The sequence below is a fragment of the Haliotis asinina genome, chromosome 15 (assembly GCF_037392515.1).
Source record: "Haliotis asinina isolate JCU_RB_2024 chromosome 15, JCU_Hal_asi_v2, whole genome shotgun sequence".
In the NCBI taxonomy this organism is placed as follows: domain Eukaryota; kingdom Metazoa; phylum Mollusca; class Gastropoda; order Lepetellida; family Haliotidae; genus Haliotis; species Haliotis asinina.
The window spans coordinates 27,686,348-27,712,241 of record NC_090294.1 but is presented as its reverse complement, the minus strand read 5'-3'; the positions used below and the strand labels follow the sequence as shown (position 1 = coordinate 27,712,241).

Genomic DNA, 25,894 nt, shown 5'->3' with positions numbered 1-25,894 from the left:
TTTTTATCATACAACCAGTAAACTTAAAATGCAGATACTCCACATCTTCAGATGCTGGGTAGTATTTGGGATGACACCACAGTGGTCAGTGGTCTGTGGTCAGTAGTGTTCAAAGCATTCACTTGTCACAGTGAAGACCCGGGTTCAGTTCCTAGCATGGGTACAATGTGTGAGGTCCATTTCTGAGGCCCCCACCATGATAATGCCGACATATTGATAAAACTGGCATAAAACCTTACTTACTCACGAAGTGAGTTCTAGGCCCAACAATAAAACGATCAAATGGTGTAAATACATGTTTCATCAGAATGTAAAACAGACTTAAACAAACTTAAAACTTAGTTATCATACATAAAAATTATATTCAAAACATTTAAACACAAATTTAAGGGTATTTCCAAACTATATTTAGGTCTTCCACTCTGATATATCACATATTCACTGTATTGTTGCCTTGTTATCTGCTTAAGAAGTATGGCTATATGGTATTGCTGGTATACCAGTATATCGCAATACGTTTCTCAACTGATAGGCATTGAATTTTTTTTCTGATAAACCGGTATAATGGGTAAAGAACATGTAAGAAATTTTTGTGATTATCTTAAAAGCTTAAATTAACATCAACACATACTTCCATTCACAACAGATGTTTTCTATTGTTGTTCAATGACAAAACTGCATACTGTAATACAATAAATTGCATAAAAAGGAAAATAGATTCCATGACTATACAACCTAATTTTAAGATTGCTATTAACAGAACCAAAGCATATATGTTGAGGGACTAAAAACATAGAAAATAGGATTGACATGCACAATTAGTGCCACTCACTGTCAAACACTTAAGGTCCCAGTATATAGCAATATTTATTGCAATACAGGTACTTAAAAACTGCAATACCGGTATATTGCAATGTAATTTGTTTTGTCAATGGCCAAAATTAAGGAACAGGGAGAGGGTGGGGTAAGAGTTTGATGTGTAGGGAGACGCTCTTCATAGTAAGCACAAGAAAAGTAGGGTACCTGAACAAACAGATTCTCTACATATGAACTGTAATAACACAAAACTACACTAGGGTCAAATAATAAGGAATCAGAGACTTACCACAACCTTGGTCATCAATTATTTTCACTAATTTCATCGCACACAAAGTACTGAACACAACAAACAATCTTTGTACACATCTCTTAACTGATCTGGATGTAACATTGCACATTAGTCTTAGCATTCACTAAATCATGAAATCACCACACTTTCATTTTACACTTGTACATTATGCAAAGATTCTGAATTGTCCTGTTGGCCATTTTCGTCAAGTAAAGGTTGGTCACAAGTAGGGGAAGCAGATCGATCAGAGTTATCTCCCTTGCTGTCATCAATGCCATTTTCAGCAGTTTCTGATTTCAACAAGGGCTCCTCACAATTGTCTATGTAGTCTTCGTCAGGCTCTGACTGCCTTGAACTTTGGTCTCCATGGGACTGTTCCTTGATTTTAGTTGTCACATCTTCCATTAATGTTTTCAATTTTTCAGCTGTCTCTTTGTCTTCAATATCATCAAGAGTTACCTCCTCTTCAATGCTCTCTTCTGGATTTTCATCAGTAGTATCCTCATTAGATCCACTACACTGAATGTTAAAACTGGAACAATCTCCATCACCTGCAAGGACAGTTGTAGACATATTCAGCTCCATGTCGTGATATGATGCAGTTAAAGGGTGAAAATGGCTGAATATCACTTATTTCATTTGAATTCAAACTGTCAGTTTAACATGCTTTGAAAATCTAAAGAGAAGCAGCCTTTTAAAATTTTAGCGAAACATTTTTATGTGGCTTTCTAGAACCTATCATATCAAAAGTCAGTGTTTGGATTCAACTGTATTAGCTTTCAGCGGCTTTTTCCTCACTACACAAATATTTTATTCAGAAACCAAGAATCACAGTCAGGATAAATCTTGGATTCAAATCTATGTTTCCTTTGTCCTAGGAGGCTGAGGGGCCCACCAGTGAACTGCACAACAAAATGTTGATGTGCTGCAGCTTACAGTAAGGTTGTGTGTTTGTTGTAAATAACACACTTGGCAATATTCCAGCTATATAGCAAATATCTGTCAAAAATTGATTTTGGACCAGACAATCCAGGGATAGACATCATGCGATCTACTCATTTGGGATACACTGACTCGTCAACCAAGTCAGTGAGTCTGACCATCCAATCCTGCTAGTTGCCTCGTACGACAAATATGTGTGGCTGAAGCCCTGGATTTTCACAGGTCTGTTGCAATCACCAGATTCACATACATTCCTCAATACTTGGTACTTAATCAAATAAATCAATACATTGTAAATCAAAGAATATTTCTGATTTCTCTGACCTACCTAGAAGAGACTGGACTTCACCTTTGTCCGTTATTCGAATACATCCTTCCTTAGTGGGCAGCAAGTCCAGGTCTTCCATACACAGAGTTGTCCCCCCTGGTGCCAGACCTTTGTGAGCAGGGCTGATGTTGGGCGTGGAAGTGACTGATGAGATGTCTGAATCCAGGCTGTCTAGGATGTCTCTCTGGTCAGAGTTCTCACTTGATTGAGACATTTGTCTGGGGACCAGCATTTTCATCTCCTCGCACTCGGCTTTCAGTTTGGCAAGACTCTGGATGGTCCCTGCAATATGGAGTGAGCTGTGTTGAAAATAAGTGTAAAACATTGAGCCATGTATGCCTGTAGCTCAATGGTTTGTGCAGAAATAAATTCATGACACACAACACACAGCAAGTTGAAGAGGAATATGTTCCAATAAATCTGGAGAAAGAAAGAGAAAAGTACTTCTACAATATTGCTTAGGACAGTATTGAGATGGATACTCAGGTCCAACTCATTACCCACTCCTCCCAGCTATCCAGGTTACTCGTCCCAGACATATTGGGTCTCACAAGACACATCTCCTCTAATAGAACATACAGGCTGTGATAATTACTGCCCACTATTTGCTCCACCTATGCTGAATTTCAATTATGATCTTTAAGATGGCTGATTAATGCTGGTAATGGAGTAATATTTGAAAAACAAACTACCAGTTGTAGTCAATGTAATGCAATTGTTGACAAAGAAAATATATTTTAAAAGAGTGAGTGAGTGAGTGAGTTTAGTTTTACGCCCCGCTCAGCAATATTACAGCTATATGGGGGCGGTCTGTAAATAATCGAGTCTGGACCAGACAATCCAGTGATCAACAACATGAGCATCGATCTGCGCAATTGGGAACCGATGACATGCGTCAACCAAGTCAGCGACCCTGACCACCCAATCCCGTTAGTCGCCTCTTACGACAAGCTGAGTCACCTTTTATGGCAAGCATGGGTTGCTGAAGGCCTATTCTACCCCGGGACCTTCACGGGTCTATTTTAAAAGAAGATAAAGAAACATTAGCATACAAATAATGGCTGGAGAAGAAAAAATCTAAGAGCACTGAATGATGCACTGCGCTAAGCGACTGAAACAGTGGACTAAGAAATCATAATTGTTGATCAACAATCCAAAAGAGAGAGTGAGTGAATTTAGTTTTACGCCACAGTTAGCAATATTCCCCATATGGCAGCAGTCTGTAAATAATTCAGTCTGGACACAAGAATCCAGTATTCAACATAATGAGTATTGATCTACACAACTAGGATACATTGACATGTGTCAAACAGGTCAGCAAGCCTGAACACCTGATCCCATTTGTCACCTCCTATGACAAGAATGGGTTACTGAAGATCTATTCTAAACCGAATCTTCACAGGTACTATCCAAAAGAGGGAAATTTGGAGTGGACAGTCTCTAGTAGGCTGTACAATTTAGCCCCTAAACAGAGTAAACAGCTCATCTCAACTGTTATAACTCCCTGCTTCAAATTCTAGTTCTACAAGTAGGTGAGAATGATTCTATGCAACTTATAGCAATACCACCATGAGACACAAAAAAACTCATGCCTTTAGTTTTACTATCAACCCTAACACTTGGGATCTACATATTCCATCAGTTTACATTAGGAACAGTAATATAAAACTGTACCTTGCAAACATTAACTTTGACATTATTTTATAAATTACAAATAAAAGAAAAAGACAAATCTATCATGCATAGAAACTTGCCATGCTAAGTATGAAGCAAAACTGAGACAAAATCTAAAGATTTTTAATTTAAAAAAGAAACATAAATTACAAATAAAGTTCCTCCAATGTAAAATATAACAAAAAAAAAAAGTCTTATGGTTTCATTATGTGCAATTAAATGGAAGTGAGAGAAGATGCTTTAAGGGTCTTGCCCAATCTGTCTCCATTTGCCACACAAGTGAATATTTGGCCCAACATCCCTCAATACAATACCATCAAGACCAAGGTATAGGACAGAAGAAATTGCAGGGTTCCAGGGATCTGCATCCAGGAGGTGAAAGTAGACTTGGCATGCTCTATCAAATGAGCCTCCACCTTGTCACATTGTCATCTACGCACCTTCCTCGAACCCCTGATTACCTGGGACGTTCCACAACCCAGCCACCTCCAGGGTCTTCAGCTTCTTCTCTAGTTCAGACACTCGGTTCCCCAGAATCCTGGACAGACAATTGGGAAAAAATATTATCTTAAGTGCTTGGGCAGAATAAGAGAGGGGGGTAAGGAGGTTGGGGTTCTTGAACCCTTTGAACCCCACCCTTGGCTCCACCAATGCATAAGAAAGTCTTCAATATGGTCTTAAGTAATTATCAAAAAGGGGGATGGGGGTAGGGGTGTGGAACTCTCCCCTTGGATCTGTCCATGATGTGTAAGTGAGTGAGTTTTGTTTTTGCCACTTTTACTATTTGAGCATTATTCCAGCATAACATAGTGGGATTCAAACCCAGGTCTTTGGTGTTACAAGCGAACACTTTACCCACCAGGTTACCCCACTGCACCTACAATTTTATGAGTTATCCAAAATTCCTTGTAATAGAAAATGGTCAATACATGATGTCACATTTAAGAGCTGTGCAGCTATTTGTTTTCAATAAAAACTTGTATAATATCTTGTTCTTGTGTTTATGTCTTCATGTCTTATCATGCACTCAAATACCAATGTTGAGTCTGATGAAGGTGATTTTATGTCACTCTTTTAGCACATGGTGTTGTTTCAGCTGTTATCTTGGACTTCTTGTGTGTTTATTGTACATTGAGATCAACAATAATTCTGCCTTCACATGACATATTTTCAGAATTTCTACAATTAATTAATCTCATACATGTGTTGGGTGTTTCTAAATTTTTGTATTACTCGCTATATGTAATATGTGTAATTTATGTTCACCCATAGTAATATGTCTGCTGAATTACAGATTTATGCTATCATGCTGCATAAGGTGTTGTGGCAAGAAATCGCTTCAGGATCCTCATCCACATAATTTATTGGTCTTCATCTTGACCACTTTGTTTTTATCTGTACTAAGCAATATTCCAGCTATATGGCAGCAGTCTGTAAATGATCAGGTCTAACCAGACAGTCAAGTGATCAACAGCATGAGCATCAATTAAGGGATGCTGAGCACTTGATCTCATAAGTTGAATCTTATGACAAGTATGGGTTGTTGAAGACCAAATATTGATCTTCATGGGTTGAGCACACTCTGTGGACTAAGGAGGCATTACTTGTTTGTCTTGCGTTGATGAGACAGTGCCAGACTCTTGTCGTTGATGGTGTCCAGTAGAGCACTGCACAGCCCCTGGAGGTCCGCCATCGACTGCGGTGTGGCTGGGATGCCATCCTGACTTTGCAGGATGTGCTGAACTGTGGACACACATGCACAACAGCAAACATCAGCTTACAGTGTAATAGTGAGTGAGTGAATTTAGTTTTACGCCACACTCAGCAATATTCCAGCTATATGGCAGCGGTCTGTAAATAATCGAGTCTGGACCAGACAATCCAGTGATCAACAACATGAGCAACGATCTGCAAAATTGGGAACCAATGACATGTCAACCAAGTCAGCAAGTCTGACCAACTGATCCCATTGGTCGCCTCCTACGACAAGCATAGTCGAATTTTATGGCTGAATGCCTATTCTACCCCGGGACCTTCACAGGTCCTTACAGCATAATAATCCAGCAACCAATGCAACAATTATGATATTGATATGGAAACATGCATCCAGAACTAAACAAATGATTATACTGGATATAGAAAAAATATGCAATGTGTTAGTATTCACCTTACCAAACATTCTCAATAAGGAATATGAAGTTCCTTTTAAATACAAACATAATTATTTCAGTGTATTGTTCTACACTACTGTAATACTTTACAAAATTCTAACACATCCTGTAAGAACCCTCAAAATTAGTAACTGGGGTCCTCTTGCCTCCTAGTGGTGTAGGGCAAGATGAAATCCTGATTTACCTATTAATTCATCAACCAGTTCATCCATTAATTCAATTCTTAAGCAGTCTATCAAATTTATCCATCAAACGATTTATCAATTCATCTGGTAATTCATATATTAATTACTGTAAATCATTAAATTTTTGCGAGCATGATATTTTTGAGAAAATTGCGAATGACTTGAGCTTGCAAAAATATCATGACGCAGTTTGCTGGTAGAATGCAATGAATAATCAGCAAACAACCTGTCCTATCTTCGCTTTATTATTCACCAGTTCATATAATTAAAAATAGATCTAAACAATACATATATTAAGCAATGACAACGCAAAGAATGACTAATTACTAGCATTACTCGTACTCACGTGTCACATGTCAAACAATGGAAACCTGAACAAAAGTCACTCAATCAGTATGTCCAATAGTCCAGACAGGCACCAACCATGCAACACACATTTCTTAGACACTGCTTGAAAGGCCGAAACCATCCAGTGGGCGTGCACAGGTTTCATGACACTTATCTGGAGATCAACAGCTTCGCCGACACGGACTAAACTGGTCCTTCATCAGTGCCAATTTATTAGAGTCATTCCATTTAATCTAATCCCTTTGAACTGTTTTAAGATTATCTGGCCTATACACCAAGTGTTGTTTTTAGGAAAACATCACTGACTGCATACATGCAGAAGTACTCCACTGAATGGTGCTCAAGATTAGCCTCAAACTTTAATATGTGATTGGATTTACTTCAGATAAAACTTTCAGATGCAAGTAAGCTATCAAAAAAAAATGTATTGAGAATTAGGCAAGTCGCAAAAATATGGTGCCGTAAAAACGTCTGTTGGTCGCCACTCGCAAAAATATCATGACGCAAAAAATTTCTGATTTCCAGTATATATATAGGCAAATCAGTGGATCTATGGATCCATAATCAATTCTACCATTTATTCATTTGCCAATTTAAACATTCATCGACTGACGCCTCCCACTATTAATTCCACCATCAATTCATCCATTGAACCATAAACATGATCAGTCTTATATTTCACTGATTCCATGTTTCTTTCACTTTATGCTTGTGTGCCAATACGTGTGAGCCTGATTCCATGTTTCTTTCAATTTATGCTTGTGTGCCAATACGTGAGAGCCTGATTCCATGTTTCTTTCACTTTATGCTTGTGTGCCAATACATGAGAGCCTGATTCCATGTTTCTTTCACTTTATGCTTGTGTGCCAATACGTGAGAGCCTGATTCCTTGTGTGCCAATACGTGAGAGTCTGATTCCATGTTTCTTTCACTTTATGCTTGTGTGCCAATACGTGTGAGCCTGATTCCATGTTTCTTTCACTTTATGCTTGTGTGCCAATACATGAGAGCCTGATTCCATGTTTCTTTCAATTTATGCTTGTGTGCCAATACGTGAGAGCCTGATTCCATGTTTCTTTCACTTTATGCTTGTGTGCCAATACGTGAGAGACTGATTCCATGTTTCTTTCACTTTATGCTTGTGTGCCAATACGTGAGAGTCTGATTCCATGTTTCTTTCACTTTATGCTTGTGTGCCAATACATGAGAGCCTGATTCCGTGTTTCTTTCACTTTATGCTTGTGTGCCAATACATGAGAGCCTGATTCCATGTTTCTTTCACTTCATGCTTGTGTGCCAATACATGAGAGCCTGATTCCTTGTGTGCCAATACGTGAGAGCCTGATTCCATGTTTCTTTCACTTTATGCTTGTGTGCCAATACATGAGAGCCTGATTCCATGTTTCTTTCACTTTATGCTTGTGTGCCAATACATGAAGCCTACCTTGCTTTTGTGAGATGACCAGTCCACCACTCCGACTCTGACCCAGCTTCAGGATACCCTTGTTCTTCTTCCTCTCCAGCATGCTCTGGAAAAGTCATTACTCAGTCACTACATATTCGGTTCACTACATGAACACACAAGTGTATCCGTCCATAAAGCACCAGACCAAACACATGACTATCCTGGCACTATACTATGAGTGAGTGAGTGAGTGAGTGAGTGAGTGAGAGTGAGGGAGTGAGTGAGCTTATTGCACTCAGCAATATTCCAGCTATATGGTGGTGGTGTGTAAATAGAGTATGGACCAGACAATCCAGTGACTGACAACATGAGCATTTATCTGCGCAATTAGGAACCGATGACATGTGTCAGTCTGATCACCTAATCCCATTAGTTGCCCCTTATGACAAGCACAGTCGCCCTTTTTAGCAAGCAAGGGTTTGCTTAAGGTCCATTCTACCCCTGACCTTTATGGGTCCACTACATTAGAGCCCAAGTCAACAGATTTCAGCTTCATGGGGAGTATGCAATCAAAGTTGCTTTGAGGTGCTAGAATGTTAACAGGCATATGACCATCTAATTCTACCAGGTACCCATGAACAGACAGCTAAGTCACTTACCCTGTAATGAGAGCCATAAGCACTATATATCCCTATGAATACATAATACATATGGAAAGTGATTTTGGGATTCGAACCCACTCTCTCAGTCTCAGTCATCTAAACCCACCCAGACTTGTGGTTGATAAAAAATGGAAGTCAGCCAACCACCTGAGTGGGTTAGATGGATGACTGCGTGCTGATGATTAGGTGCCTGGCCTGTCTGATTTTGATAATTTGTGTTCCTACCTTAGATGGCACTCAACCCAACTTAAGCACTAGAATCTGTACTTCACTGAGTGGTGTAATCCGATATTCTAACGCATATTACATATGTTGGAGCAGGGATTAGGAAGGCAGGGGCTATGGGCCATTTTGCACATTAGAATGAAAAATGGCCCATTAAAATTTTGAAGTTTACAATTGATACAAGGGCAATGGTGCATTTTTAATTCAGAAAATGGCTAATAATCCTGAAAATGGCCCACTGTCAAAGTTCTCTTTACCAATCCCTGCTGAAGACTTAAAGCCTTAAGAAACACCTGGAATCAAGTGCCAAGGACATTCCAAAACTCTCCACAGCCAATGTTTCTTATCCATAGCCAATGTTACTTATCTGCACCTGAGTGGTCAGCTGTGCACTAGCATGTGCATCACTAGCATGTCAATCTGATTAACTATGTATCATCACCTTGTACTTGGACACCGTTGCCATGGCCATCGTCTTCTCCTCCTCCATCTGCTTCAGCCTCTCCAGTAGATATCTGCAACAGACAAGCAGACAATAAGAAACACAGCATCAGGTGGATCTAGTATTTGATCAATGGCCTACTTCAAAACCTTCACCAGTCTACACTTACTCAAACACTGACACACGTCTCCAAAGTATAAGATGGAGTCAGGTCAGATTGAGAGAATGTTGAAATAGAAATTCTTGTCACTTTTGTTTGTTTGTTTGTTTGTTCTAGATCAGAAATCAGCAACCCGGGGTCATTAAACAGGATTGGAGGGTCAGGCTTGCTGACATGGTTGACATGATGCTCATGATGTCAATCACTGGACTGTCTGGTCTCAACTATTTACTAACCACATCATACTTCCATCAATCAGATTCTTAACTATAGGGATGATGAACAGAGGACCAAGCTCAATCACTTACTGCCAGCCATAAGAACTTATTAGCAACTGCTAAGAAAGACTTATAAGCTTACTTGTTTTCATTAACCAAAGCATCAATGTCCACAATTTTCTTCTCATCGCCTTTGAGGATGTAGTTGAGTTCTGTATTGAGACGCTCATACTTGGTCTTGTATGCATCCCTCTCTGTCACCTGCTCTTCCTTCTCATCAAGCACCTGCTGCAGATCCCTCTCCAGCTGCACATACTGCAAACAACATACATCCTAACAATCACAGTAAGTACATGTGTATAGTGCACTCAATCCACAACTGAAAGACTATTTCCCTGATTAGTGGAATAGATAACAATTCCATCCTACCAGGTACTCATTCATTGCTAAGTGACAATGGCAGATTCTACAAATTCACTTACCTTAGGAGACACTAACATATGCTACAGCTGGTTAAGTGTAAAGGGGAGACTGCATGAACTGCTCTCTGTGACCAATATTGTGTTACTTCACCAGATCAGAGAAATGTACCATGCACAACACATGCAACTTTCCTCTGTCATCCATAGTGACACACAGCTTCCATTTGCTGGTCTCGACCAATCAAGACCTGTCTCAAGTGAAAGGGAGACCATCAAGTACCCTGACCAATGAGTACTCGGATTACACTTCACAACTGGTCTTCAGCAACCCATTCTTGTCGGCAGAGGCAACTAATGGGATCGGGTGGTCAGACTTGCCATTGAAACATGTCACTGCATCAAAAATGCAGACTTGATTACTTACTTATATGGCTGGAATATCATTGCTGAGAGCAGTGTTTAACACAAAACAAGCCAAAATATTTTACAAAGTTCTTGTACAAAATAGGGTTCAGTTGACTAATTCTGTTATGTCATGCAAAGCAGGCACGGCCATATGTATTCAAACAGGAACACAATGCACACAGCCCATTACTACCATGACCAGTAATGATGACTTATGACTGTCAGACAATATGACCATGACGACTTCTCAGGGATTATCAGTTACTTGTCACTGATTAATTTGAAAATACATTTTCACATTCTGATACCTCAGTTGACCAAGCCCAGACCACACAGACCTGTTCTCTGGCTGCCTCGAGCTGGGCCACCAGATCCTCCCTCTCATACGCCGGGAAGTGCCGTGTGCTGATCCCTTCATCAGTTGTACCCACTCTCTGTCTGGCGATCTGCTCTCGTAATAACTGGAAATAAAATATCAGGGTGAGTGGGCAAGTGTCATTGTACATTGCAGGGAGTACAATAGCAAGGCTTAAAGCTGGTCATCTATGTCATCCCATAAGTTATCTCTCATCCAGTAAGTTATGTCATCCATTAAGTTATCTGTCATCCATTAAGTTATCTGTCATCCAGTAAATTGTGTCATCCAGTAAGTTTTCTGTCATCAAGTTAGTAATCTATGAGGTATTCTATATCATGCAGTAGGTAATCTTAGTCAAATTGTGACAAAATGTGTGATTCAATTACCCTTTAATTAAAACATGTATCCTATTATGACAATGAGTGAAGTAACATGACAGTACTATTTAGAAGTGGAACATATTGTGACAATGAGTGTTGTAACATGGTAATATGATCCCATGATTTTGAAGCGGACCCTATTGTGACAATGAGTGTTGTAGCATGATCCTACTATTTAGAGGTGGATCATATTGTGACAAGGAGTGTTGTAGCATGATCCTACTATTTAGAGGTGGATCATATTGTGACAAGGAGTGTGGTAACATGATCCTACTATTTAGAGGTGGATCATATTGTGACAATAAGTGTCATAACATGATCCTACTATTAATATGTCGATCACATAGTGACAATGAATGTAGTAACATCACAGCGTGGTCCTACTATCACGACTATTGGTATATATCACAATGTTACAAAATGCAGACTACACGCATATCTATCCATCTTAAGTATAAAGAAATTAGTCTTTAATTTATTACCACGATAAATACGGTTAGATTGACAAAAATTCATACATCAACATTTCCATGCTCATTTAGAAGACACGGCCAACAAATGCATTGATCTCCCATTCTAATGAAAAACCTTCACACTCGCTCATAATTATGTGTGACAGATGTTTAGGCCATTAGGGCATCAATTGCTGTTTCTATCCATAACAGACGAAGCTGCACCTTGCTATCAGTTCTCCAACTCCCACATATCAGTCCTATATAACTACTCGGCCTTGAGATGGAGTCAAACTGACAGCATCTATGGGAGTATTCTATGGTCTAAGACACACATCAGTTAACATTCATACGCTGAAATAGGCTTTTGACAATGTGGGTTGTACATATTTTCACAGAAATTCAAAACTGCTTGTGACAACTGTAACATCTGGTGACACTGTTTGTTTATCATGCTTGTTCAAAAGAAAAACATATTATACAAAGCCATTGAATAAAGGCCAGAATCAAGGTTGAGGGGACGTGAATTTAAAATAGATTAGAAATAAATAGACAAAAATGTTATTCAAAGAAATACTGTCACTGCATATTTCAATAACTGAAATGACAACAGTTTGTGTTATTGAGTTTACTGATCTCCTGGGACATTAAAAAAGCTAATATTTTCACAGATAAAACTATGGAAGCCTATTTTGGCCATTCGTGTACAGACAGAATAGTTAGAAACGGCATATATATCATGAAATTCAACATTTTCTTGACTTTGCAGCTTATGCCTTCTATGCTGTTCAAAATAATAACAAGAAGACACAGTCATCAATATTTCCTGGAACGGTAAATTACTCCTCATGAATATGTCTCCTAGTTATGATTGTGCCAAATGTTTTGGCAAAGTGGAAAGAGAGTATTGAAAATATTTCATTCCGAATTCCAAAACTACCAAAAGGCACCAGTACACCGCCAGATTTATCAATGAGCCAAGTTTGGTGAAGAAATAGTGAACAGTTTAAGAGTTCTGCTCCAGAAAAGGGAACTACCAGCAATTTCAGTCCTATTCAAACTTGTTGCCATGGAAACACAAAAATTGTTTTATTCAGAATTCTAAAACTACCAAAAGGCACCAGTACACCGCCAGATTTATCAATGAGCCAAGTTTGGTGAAGAAATAGTGAACAGTTTAAGAGTTCTGCTCCAGAAAAGGGCACTACCAGCAATTTCAGTCCTATTCAAACTTGTTGCCATGGAAACACAAAAATTATTTTATTCAGAATTCTAAAACTACCAAAAGGCACCAGTACACCACTCGGCCAATCTATGTGTCAGGTTTAGTGAAGAAATAGTGAATGAGTTCTGCTCAGGAAAAGAGCATTACAACCAATTTCAGTCTAAGTCACAATTGTTGCCATGGAAACAAACATATTTTATTAAGAATACCCAAACTACCAAAAGGCACTAATACACCACCAGATCTATCTATGTGCTAAGTTTGGTGAAGAAATATTGAATGGTTTTAAAGTTCTGCTCCGGAAAAGATAAATGTGCAAGCAAAACGCATTGCAGGGGATGATAAATAGGTTGTAGTATCTACCAACAGCGACACATTCTTCTTAACTGTCAAACCTGTGAGGATCTGGGTTTGAATTGGTCTTCAGAAACCCATGCATGTCAATATTGCTGAGTGCAGCGTAAAACTAAACTCACTCACTTACTCCATGTCATTTGATTGGCAAACCAAGTACAGACTACTTGGATCAGTTTTAACTGAATCACTGGTGCCAGCTCACAAATTCAGAGGACTAAACCTCTTTCAGCTTGCATAATAATTGAAGTCCAATGATGGGTAATCTAGTTAATCTGAGATATCTGGTAATGTGAGAGAGTGTAATCCCATATATAACATATAATATACCATAACATATAATATACCATAACATATAATATACCATAACATATAATCTACCATAACATATAATATACCATAACATATAATCTACCATAACATATAATATACCATAACATATAATATACCATAACATATATTTCAATATGTGCAGGCATAATCATACTATGAGTCTCAAAAAAACAATAAATTATGACCGCACTGATTATGTCATTCACAATCTCACTGCGACTTGAGACACAGACTATGTCAAGTGTTGACATACCAGAATTGAAAAATATCCTAGGCAAGAAAAACTTGACTGTGTTTTATCACTCTATGAAAACAACTCCTCAACGTGTTGTTAGGTCTGACCAAACTATTGATATCACCTAAATCAATAGGCTTCCATCTGTGCCGTATCAGAAATATTGTATGGTAAATGTTGACATATGACGTACATCAGAAATCTGTGACAGCACCTATTTCATGGGATCAATAGGCAGGTAATAACATATCCATTCTTATCTTGTTGTATAAATCGGTCTGACAGATAGGAGAAAATGTACCCGGCTTCCACCCTGTGTCATCAAGATGAGTTTTGTGAAACAATATTTTTATATAGTAAGACCAGGGTTGGATGGTGTTTCTCAGTTTACAGGCTTGTGAGCATATGCCTTGTTTCACAAAGTTGTCTTACCGTAAAGATAACCCTCACCAGAGATGCCAACCCTGTTTTGAGCCTAAGTGTAATACTGGTCATCAAAAAGTGTAATGTAGACCCAAAATGTGTAATACTTGCCTTTTGGTCTGTTCAATATAGTGCAAGTTTTCACAAGCAGTATATTCTAGACAGAAATACATGTCACTAATCATTGTGAAACACCAAGCATTAAACATTTTTGGTCAGTTGACACAAGATACTTTAATTCCTTACAAATTAACTGGAATGAGCATGATTCTAAGAATAAGCAATTTCCATGTGCGTAAGGTCATTTCTTAACCCATTCACGAGTATGTTGCGAAACACTTCCTTGTGAAACTTCATCCACTATATCTATTTTCCACAAAGCAGTAGAAAAGCGTAATTTTTGCACATTAAGAGTAATGGCATAATTAATTGGTCAAAATCGTAATAATTACACACAAACCACAAGGGTTGTCATCTCTGCCTTAACTGTTATACTTAAACACAGGCCTGCTATCAATGTAGTATTAAGATCACTTTGTGCAATGGCTGCCAGGTGTATAAAGTTGGTAAAAATGATCCCTGGTGGAAGTGATGTTATCTTATTAAGAACCAAAATTTACAACAACTCAGATTTGAAATAAAAATGATATTAATGTTAACAGTCCCCAAAAAGGGTTTCACTGCATCAAAAAAAGCAGACATAAAACACTGTGAAATACACACACTGGAGCACATCTCATGAATTATCATGATGTAAATACCTCATGTTTAGGGTCTATCTTCAGCAGCAACAGTGAGTGAGTTTACTTTTATGCTGCTTTCAGAAATATTCCAGCAATATCCCAGCAGGGGAAACCAGAAATGGGTTTCACACATTGCACTCATGTGGAGAATCAAACCCGAGCCTTCAGTGTAAGGAGCAATCACTTTAACTCCTAGACCTCTCTTCAGCAGCAGACACAGTGACATGCTCAAGTACACTCACCTTAATGTCTCCCTGTGCATCAGCCAGTTTCTGTCGAAGATCGTCAACCTCGAACTGGAGTGATTTGTTGTTCTCCTTCGTCTCACACAACAATTTCACCAGACTCTACAGAGAGAATATTTTTTGTTAATGAACAACCAACATTAGATTCCGTCATTTTCTTAACCTAGGGCGTCCAGCTGATTGTGAACATGGCAGCTATGTTAAACACATAAACCAGAAATGCACATGGAAAGTGATGAACATTTGTTTTTAGTGAGTGAGTTTGGTTTTACACCGCTTTTAGCAATATTCCAGCAACATCATGGTGTGGGACACCAGAAATGGGTTTGCCACATTGTGCCTATGTTAGAAATCTTCAGTGTAAAGACTTTGAGCGAATCTCCAGGCTACCCCACCTTCCCTTGCTTCTTGTACCTGCATAAAAAATTCAAGGTGGGATATCACTACCTCAATGAGAAAAATTCTGAAATAATTGCCAAATTACTTATTACTGCCTTTCTTTCCTTGCTCAATGACAGTTACCTTTTGCTGAATTAGAAGAACTGTTAAGACTTCACAGTATGAAGTCAGCTACTGATTTGTTTATGCACATATGAGAAGCGAGTAGCGTTTCTTACAGACATAATAGCATTCAGGAATTCAGCTCTTTACAAGTTTATATGATGTTTACTGATTTTACTAACAATAAATTGAAATGACATAACTGTGATGTCTTCGTTTCATTGGATTAATTTTCATAAAGGCACACCTAAAATCATAATTGTTGCATTTCTATCTGTGATGTGTGACAAGATGCAGTCAGGATTATGACAAGGAAAATATGTCTGATCAGCCTGCAATGAGTGAAGGCTGGACTAGACCAGCCTGACAGCGTAAGTATCTCTCATTACAGTTACAGGAATAGCTGTTATCTGAGTGGCATGCAGGGGACCTACAGTGTATGGGATTACCCACAGGGGTTCACATACTTTAAAATCCCATAAAATTTCCCCCAAATCCACAACTTTTCCATGTTATTTCGCAACTTTTCCATGACACAGCAACCCTGTGCATTTCTGAACCATTAAGCGTGAAGTTAGAGACCATAAAACACTGAGTGAACACAAATTGTATGAACTCTTGTGTGACAACACACTCTGATCAACATGCAGCACAAACACCTTACTTTAAAGCAAGGGAATGCTCAAAGTGCATTAATCATTCATTACCCCATTCAACTGATGAGTGTGTAGTCAATATTTCCAGCTGAACAATGCAAGTTAGAGTGAGTGAGTGAGTGAGTGAGAGTGTGAGTGAGCGAGCGAGCGAGTTGAGTTTTACGTTGCACTCAGCAATATTCCAGCTATATGGTGGCAGTCTGTAAATAATCGAGTTTGGACCTGACAATCAGAGTGAGTGAGTGAGTGAGTGAGTGAGTGAGTGAGTGAGTGAGTGAGTGAGTGAGTGAGTGAGTGAGTTTATGCCACTTTTAGCAATATTCCAGCAAGATCACAGCAGGTGACACCAGAATTGGATTCACATACTATATCAAATGATGATTGAATGTTTAAACACTTGGCACCGACTGAAGCTATATGGGTTTAACACTTACCTGGTTCTGCATGTCCATGTAGTACCCTGCATCATGGTGGTTGTTGGCAAGGCCGGCAGGAGACTGTTTCAATGAAATATATAGTGTGACACAGAGGTATTTATATGTGGGAATATTATTGAGTACTGTATGCTTACAGTAGAGATAGTCTCAGCATGTAAAACCAGCATAAGCAGAATAAAGGTCAATTTCATAAGCAACTTTTAGTGCTTAGACACAGGTCAAATTGCAACCACCAGATCCTTATACATTTGAGAGATCTCTCAATAAGCCCTCAGCTCTGGGAACCTTATTCATCTTAATACCATTTTTATATTCCTTTACATATACTTTACAATACAAATTACAAAGGTCAAGGGCAGCTATCAATAGCAACAGGCCTTCAAACCCAGCCTTGTACACATTCTTTTGAAACATGTTATATGTGTTTTTGTTTGTTCTTTAATGCAGTCAGCGATTTTCAAGGTATATGAATCTTGACTGAATGTCATGCCAGGCCAGGACAAACAGTCAGTTTTGGTTCAAATGAGAATGATGAATAAATAAATAACTCGAAATAGGGATAAGTGCACCAAACATAAATACACCTACCCTTAACATGAACAATGAAAGGTGACAATGACAAGCAAACATCTTAACCACTAAGCTACCCAACCACCCCTGAACAACAACGAACAAAGCTTGAAGACACTCACTGATCCCACTAGCTGTTTCTTGAATGCCTGGTAGCGCTCCCGAAGCTGCTCAGCCATCAGCTTGAACTGGTCGCGCTCACTCCGGCACTCATCCATCTCCTTCTTCAGGATCATCAGAGCCTCGTTCTTGCTCTCCAGCTTCCGCCGGCAGATCTGGAACTGGAACACAACAGCCACTAATGACAGGTTCCTAAGGGAGGAGTGAGTGAGTGAGCTGGGTTTGACTCCACTCTCAGCAATACTCCAGCAACATGACAAATGGTTAGTTGCTTGGTTTGTTCTATAATGCCACACTCAGCAATATATATGGTGCAAATCTGTGAACAGTGGGGTCTGGACCATACAATCCAGTGATCAACAGCATGAGTATCAATCTAAGCAATTGGGAGACTATTTGGTTGACACTTGTTATTGTATCCCAGTTGAGTAGAGCAATGATCATGATATCAATCATTGGATTGTCTGGTCCAAACACAATTATTCACTGGCTGCTGCCATATAAAACTGGGATACTGGTGAATTCTAAATTCTATTCTATAATTTCTAAAGAAAAAAACCATACTCCAACTACAGTACGTTTGCAGTGAAAACATACCAAGGGGTTTGCACGATAAACGATGCAAACGAATCGAAATCAAGTAGGGTTGTCTAATTTAACGCTCATGACTTACTGCTCATGCATTTGTTTCAATGTTCCAAATACTGCACTTACTCCCTTGTAATATGAACCAATAATAACGATTTGAATCTATCATTTTTAGTTAAACAAGTTTGATCCGGAGTTGAATAAAATTCTAAGACTTTAACTTTCAAATGGCATCTGAAAATTATGAGGATTCGCAATCACTATACTTGGTTTACTTTTTTATTCATCAGTACGTTTTCACTGCAAACAGACTACACATGAGAGCTACCATTAGATGAGTCTGAAACAGATGAACGAGTGACTGATGTTATTCAGACCAATGGGGTGTGTCATAGACAACCAAGTCACAGAGCTTAAGTACCAGTCTGGTAAGTCACCTCTCACAGTAAGAAATGGTTGCTAGGGACCTAATCTATCCATGCAGCAGTGCTATACATAAACTAACAACTAATCTCTGAAATGAACATATTTTGCACAAAGATGTTCATAGGCAAAAATATAAAATACATGTATAATGAAAAGGAAGACTTTCTTCATTTTCAGTGAAGCTGTGGAAATCTAGACTTGTCACATTTTCCAGATTTGTGTGGGCTTTCTTGGATATGTTTGCTTCAGGTCAGCGTCTGTATGAGACTACACACAAGTTAATACTTCCCCTACTGTCAGCATAGCCACCTAATCTCATGTTGGATGATGACATGCCAACCCTTAACACTATCTGTGAGAATTAAAGGTCTTCTCCTTGTATGCTTATATACAGTTTCAACAACCCGCCCACACCTCAATGTAGATCTCCAGGTTCTGCATATCCTCCGGGCCAAGGAGAGTCCTCCTCTCATCTTCTTTTTCCAGTACCTGAGGATTTGCCATTGGAGAAGCCACTGTACTGGGTGTGAACACTGGGTCTCATGCAAAGTTAACAATGACTTGAAGAAGGGAAGAAGTCAAATGGTCGTGATTGTAACATATCTTCTACTTGGTAGAGATTCACAGTTCATGATTTTCAGGTTCAGGCAAAATTTCTTGAACATCACCATTCATTAAGCTGTCTGTAGAATTGTTCAAGATAAGCAGGTGAATTAGAAACAATGCTTTTGGATGAACTTCCAGTATATATACCACTCCACTGTTCAGTGCAATCAGTAATCCTTCTGAATTAGGCCACCTTGGTAATCACAGCTTGTCCGTTGTCATCCATACAATCAGAATCTGATATCTCAACAGGCTGTCCTCACTGTTTATAGCCATCAATATCCCAGGCCCACGTCAAACCCCCAAGCTGTGCCACCCATGAAATTCAAGGCACCATACGCAATGCACAACAAAGGGAGGTGTTTACCAAATGGTTGTAAACTTTATGTGTGCAACACTGTCCGTTCAAAATATTGGATTACATTTAAGAATATTCAAACACGATGTGAGGTGAGTTACAAAAGTAATGTCCTTGAATGCTCTTTCTGTGGGCAGTACAACTGGTTAAAAACATTGGAGTATATTATTATAATACTCCAAAATGGTACATCACATGACCTGAAAAGAAAAGTCCTCGAATGTTCATGCTGTAGGCAGGTCAGGTGTTCAAACTACTGGATTATTTTTCAATATGTTTATCATGGTAATGACAGTGGAGAAAATGGAAACATTTATTCTCTTTCTCTTAGCAGTCAAGTTTGCATGCTGTTATTCAAAATACTGGATTATATTTTCACAATATGTAAGTAACAGACGGTAACATGTTTCACATTTTTCAATCCTTTTGAAAACAGACAATCCAATTTTTTCTGTAGGAAATCCAGCTCTTTCAACAGACAATCCAGCACTAACAACAGACAAACCAGCTCTTCAGTAGGCAATACAGCTTTCAACAGACAATCCAGCTCTTTCTGTTAGCGATCCAACTCTTTCTGTAAGCAATCCAGCTCTTCCAACAGACAATCCAGCACTATCAACAGACAATCCATCTCTTCTGTAGCCAGATTTTTCAACAGACAATCCAGCTCTTTCTGCAGACAATCCAGCTCTTTCTACAGACAATCCAGCTTTCTGTTGGCAATCCATTTCTTTCTGTAAGCTATCCACCTCTTTCAGCAGACAATCCAGCTCTTTCTGAAAGTAATCCAGCTCTTTCTGCACAGACAATCCAATCTGCACACAATCTACCTTTCTGCATACAATCCAGGATAAACAGGTATGAGGAAGTGTTTTTAAGTTCTTTGCATGTATGTCCAGAGGCATCTGCTTGAAATGAAGTTGTTCAAGATACTAGATGGCACCTTACAGCATATACATAGTGTAAGGAAAACCATGTTGCCCTTTAAAGCTGTTCCTGTTGGTAATTCATCTAAAAAACCAGGCAAGCTGTGGAAAGCCCATAGGAGAATTGTTTGTGCACAGGAGCTTGCAGCATAAGCAGCTTTACACAGTAATATGGATCTTGAGCACCATGAATGACAATACAATGCCAAATCTACATAAAACATAACAATATAAACACTGAACATAAGCCAGGTAAAGTCATACTTCTCTTGTGCATATCATATCTGTTTTTTCATGTTTTGTGCTGAGTCAATACTACAGTCCATTTGCTACAAAATCTCACTGTTGAAAAGACAAATACCTATACACTCGAAGACAGCAAATCATATTAAATGGCACAAAAGCTATTCATTTGCTATACATTACTCAGAATATACATCACAGAACTATAAGCCAGGTAATAACATAGTTTTTGTATGCATTGTATAACTGTTATTGTAAGTATTGTGCCCAGTCAAAACTGCACTGCACATCATAAACAGTATAAATACTTAGGTACTTTAGTCCACTTGGCTCAAAAGCGGAACGATGAATTGCCATGTAACTCGAAAACTAATAAGCATAACATACTCCATGAAACGCTGATCATAATCTAAACATCATACCAACTCAGCACAGGCTAATGAATAAATAACTTTCTCAGCACCATGCACATGCTTCTCAAACACCTGGCTGTGTCTTTCTGGGCACTCCTCCTTCATAATAACCTTGCAACTGTTCATAAGAGTGCATTGATACACAGTAGTATATCACAGAATGTCAGTGAGGGTCCATGAAACATCAACATCAATGTATTGTCACAAGAGACGACATATCCCGATACTACATGCGTAATTTAATAAGAAAACTAAGAAAATTATACATTATTTGTTTTGGTGAAGTTGGTGCATAAGTGAAAGGTGTGAACATTTTTCAGATTCTCTGAACTGTAGAAAAAATGTCTTCAAGTAACTGAAATATGTTTTAGTTGTTTTGTATAGTCGCCTTGCAAACAATTTCATGATATATCATCCTGCATCATTTAACATATATGGATATATCGTCTTGCCACTCAGGCTATGGTGCACGGCTATACAGGATACTAGTTATATTACTAGTTTCACATTACATGGATGTCTCAAACAGAGCTAATGAGATTTATTTCATAACACTTCCCTGTATGGTTACCATGGATACTGTTCCACCTGTCAAGCACAGTTTATACATATATTCAACACCAGCTATGTTCTCAGTGTAATATCTGTGATATTGTGATGCACTATATTTTGAATAGGTAAAGTTAATTGATATGGTAAAGATGGAAGCAGATTGTGGAGGATAAGTATTGATCTTGTTGGACATGTTAAATTTATATCTTCCAAAATATGTGAATCACTGGCAACAAGTCATTAGAAGCCATCAGATATTGTTTCCATAACAATGAGCTTGAAATTCTTAGATTCAAAATACTTTTTCTAAATAAATGAAACAAATTCAAATCTGTTATTGATTTGTTTTGGTTTGTTTTGTTCAAAGTCACACAGAGAAATATTCAAGCTATATGGTGGCCGTTTGTGTATAGTCAGCTCTAATGAACATGAGATACAATTCTGCACAGTGGTTGTATGATTGAGTGAGTGAGTGAGTGACTGGGTTGGGTGGGTGGTCGGATTGTTTGTTGGGTTGGGTGGTGGGTGGGTTAGTGGGTAAGAGTTAAATACCACAAATAAGCAAAATTCTACTGCAGTTTACACAAGAAGTGGGCTATCTATTTGTGCCCATGTGGGGATGTCAACAGAGTCTTTTGGTGTGAAAAGCATATGTTTTAACAAGGCTACCCAACCTTTTCAGTACAATCAAAGGAACAGTGAGATATCAGTTTTACATGATTTAAAATATCTAGTCCTTGACTCCTTGTGTGGATTTGAGAGTGTAAAATGTCATTGCATCCCACACAATAAATAACACATATCAGAAGTTCACACAATAATAATCAACATAAAACACTAACTTAACTTTTGAGATCTAATCAAATATGCCCTATTTATTTAAAACAAAATGCATTTATAGCTATGAAGATGATGATAACTATATCTACCATGATGATAACACACATGTTTTTCCACAATTCTCTCAATCAACGAAAGGTCTACTCCTTGATTTTGTAACTTTCAAGCAAACAAGAGAAATTTTGATATCAATAAAAAAATTATCCTTTCCTGAGGATGGAAAAGTCCAAGACAAATATGACATGCCTGGATGAAGATGTTCAAACTTGATTTACCAAATCACATTAACTCCAAAATTTTATTTACCATAATCACTTATCTGTCCTCATGTAAGTGTTAAAACCTCATAACATAATCGCAATAATCGCAAGCCTATGATAAACTGTGGTTATGATACTTCACTATGCTACAACTGCAGTGTGGATCGGACCCCTTATCTTTTGATTTTTAACTACATGTACATCTTATCAAGAATAAACATGCAGGTTTCTAATTAACTGGTATATTTAAAGTGGACTGACATGTTCATGTACACAAAGAATTCTGTATCCCTTGCAATCAATAATTTAAATGAAAACACAGTCAGGCACACCAAGCTGGCACATGAAGATTGCTTGAGGCCAGCAAGGTGATCATGACACGGACTGACCTCCAGAGATAGATGACCTGGACTGACCTCCAGAGACAGTGATCTGGGGCTGTAGTTATTAATTAACACGACTAACTACTTCTAAAGATGCAATGATTCTGATAATGTTTGGATATTTACATGCTATTTTGTTTCAATAAAACTATATGGGTGAAGCAACTCAACAACAGCATAAAATGCATTTCATTACAAGAACCTCCAATCAATCTTTCAAAAATATCAACAGATCTGACTGTCTGTTTGTAAAGCGTTCAGAATTGTGACCCACCCTCAGTTGTTGGCGATCCACAGCATTTTTCATATCGTATTGTGGTGCATGTAATCTGAAATCCTATTTTAGAGATAAATGCTTGTTTTATTTCTTATTACTGTCATATACTAGTTGCTTTTACTTCCTTCAATGACAGGTTTCAAGCATTTATCATTTATCATGAATTTATCATCATTTTAAGTTGCTGTGACTATGAACTTTAACATACTCAATCACTCGCTCATTACACGTGCTGTAAGAAATACTGTGTGCGTAAGTCTGCATCCATTCACTATATCAGTTATGATGTTAACCCATGCTTGACATAAAAGGCGACAATGCTTGTCGTAAGAGGCGACTAAAAGGATCGGGTGGTCAGGCTAGCTGACTTGGTTGGCACATGTCATCGGTTCCCAATTGTGCAGATCAATGCTCATTCTGTTGATCATTGGATTGTGTGGCCCAAACTTGATTATTTACAGACCGCCGCCATATAGCTGTAATATAGCTGAGTGTGGCATAAAACTAAACTCACTCACTCACTGTAAGGCATTAAAAACTAGACATTTTACTTTCAGCATGTGTAACCTTATGACTCTTGCTCGCTTTTTTCAATTTGTTTACAGAAAGACGCTACTGGATTGGTCGCTACTTATAAATGGGTCAATCAGTGAAACTGAAAGGTTAACAAACCACAACTGGTATTCTATTCTTTTGCAGTAAATTGAACATTCAATTGCCTTTAGAACTGTTCAAAAATATTTTAATTGTGATTATTTAGAGACGTGATACACTACATGAATTTGATGCATTGGCTAAGTACACATGTTTTTTCTGACAGAGCATAAACAATAAATATTTAGTGTTTCTCCATATTCTGGCATTTATTTTTCTAGCATATTTCAACTTTTCTGTAGCATATTTTACACAAATATGCAACTTATCTGGACACAAATACACACATGGTATCATGACTATATTGAACCAATGATGTATTTAATCATGTTAACACGATTTTTGTCATCATTCTCAATTACCCTGTTTAAAAAAATCATGATGATCAATTATACATATGCAGCATTATGTTTTTTTCTTTCATAAAGCTGCACTACGGAACACACACCACTGCCATATAGGAGAGCAAAATGAGGGCAAGAATCAGGGATTGATCAACCACAGCCCTGAGGGAAATCTTTGCTCTGTGAACAGAGTTCAGGGAAGACTATATTTCATTTCAGCAGCTACATTCATGGACCAGCCCACCACACAGACGAATGTCAAAGAGTTAAAACTGAATGAAAGACGTGATTTCCTGTATGGGGAACTTCTGTAAGAAGATTATAATATTCCATGTGAAAAATCTCTAGACAGTTTTATACCATACCATACTTGTTATGATTACATAATGCCATTTGTTGACCAAAATACTATGCATTCACAGCATTTACAGTAAACATATTATACAAACCTCATAATTTATTCTTGTAATTCTTTACCAAACATATGGTAATGGTATTGCAATGTTGTCTATACAAGAACATTACTTGTGCCAGAGACCATATGATCCATTATATGGTCTCTGCTTGTGTTCTTATCTGTTTACTAATAGACATTTATCAGAAATATTACTACATAATATTATCTGAAGAATATAACATGGAAGTTGACAAAAACTATGCATATATGGCATATATTAATAAAAAAAAATGGGGCATTTTCACAATCTCCTTGCTGGGGCGATTTGACTGGCACCCTACTACACAATAAACATGATAAGGCACCACAACGATTGTGAAATTATGACACTCCAATGAATCCATCTTGCAAACACGTTTTGGTCAATACAAGCATCCCCAAATGCACATCCCCTCCAAAGCATTACAAAACAAGTAACAAACATCGTTTCTACTGTCTATATTATAGTATATAGTGTCCACAAACTGATAGTTTGTTTGACACATTTGACACTATTTAATGATTATGGTGTCTGAATGCATAAACCATGGTATTACCCGGGTATGTCAAAATAGCTACGACCTGTCAATATTGATTTGATCGAAAACAGGACAGACATGGACTTATGCGGAGTATCAACACTGACAACAGATAACATACGTACCTCATTTGCCAGAAGTTCATACTTGGTAACCAACTCTTTGTGGTCATAGTCAGACATTTTTGCGTAATTAAGTACATTCGGCTTTGTGCTCTGGCTTTTTAAAGGAGGACAAAACATCAAATCGACACCTCTAATGTGTCAATAACACGGTCTCTTCCACCGGAGTCGGCCATCTTGCCACTAGTAACAAGGGAGGT

General features: G+C 38.2%; 1 protein-coding gene across 2 annotated transcripts; it reads right to left on the bottom strand.

The window, feature by feature from the left end:
• Nucleotides 1-540: 540 nt before the first annotated feature.
• On the bottom strand, nucleotides 541-25,894 carry LOC137265279 (coiled-coil domain-containing protein 149-B-like). 2 transcript variants are annotated; one of them, XM_067800638.1, is made up of 12 exons: nucleotides 25,698-25,894; nucleotides 17,730-17,888; nucleotides 17,035-17,097; nucleotides 15,441-15,545; nucleotides 11,034-11,156; nucleotides 10,011-10,183; nucleotides 9,491-9,563; nucleotides 8,201-8,285; nucleotides 5,657-5,795; nucleotides 4,514-4,590; nucleotides 2,379-2,660; nucleotides 541-1,659 (listed from the first exon to the last, which is right to left on the bottom strand). In XM_067800638.1, exons 1-12 carry the CDS (start codon nucleotides 25,812-25,814, stop codon nucleotides 1,262-1,264), a joined length of 1,794 nt encoding a protein of 597 aa, XP_067656739.1. In that variant the 5' UTR covers nucleotides 25,815-25,894; the 3' UTR covers nucleotides 541-1,261. The 2 variants fall into 2 exon arrangements, with proteins under 2 accessions (XP_067656739.1, XP_067656738.1); XM_067800637.1 differs by having other exon boundaries at nucleotides 4,493-4,590; nucleotides 25,698-25,882.

Excerpts from the sequence above, each read along its gene's own strand:
- LOC137265279 (XM_067800637.1), bottom strand. The coding sequence starts at position 25,814 with ATGTTTTGTCCTCCTTTAAAAAGCCAGAGCACAAAGCCGAATGTACTT. Across the intron at positions 17,889-25,697 it reads ATGAACTTCTGGCAAATGAG|TTCCAGATCTGCCGGCGGAA; the intron begins GTACGTATGTTA and ends GTTGTGTTCCAG. Across the intron at positions 2,661-4,492 it reads TAATCAGGGGTTCGAGGAAG|GGACCATCCAGAGTCTTGCC; the intron begins GTGCGTAGATGA and ends TCCATATTGCAG.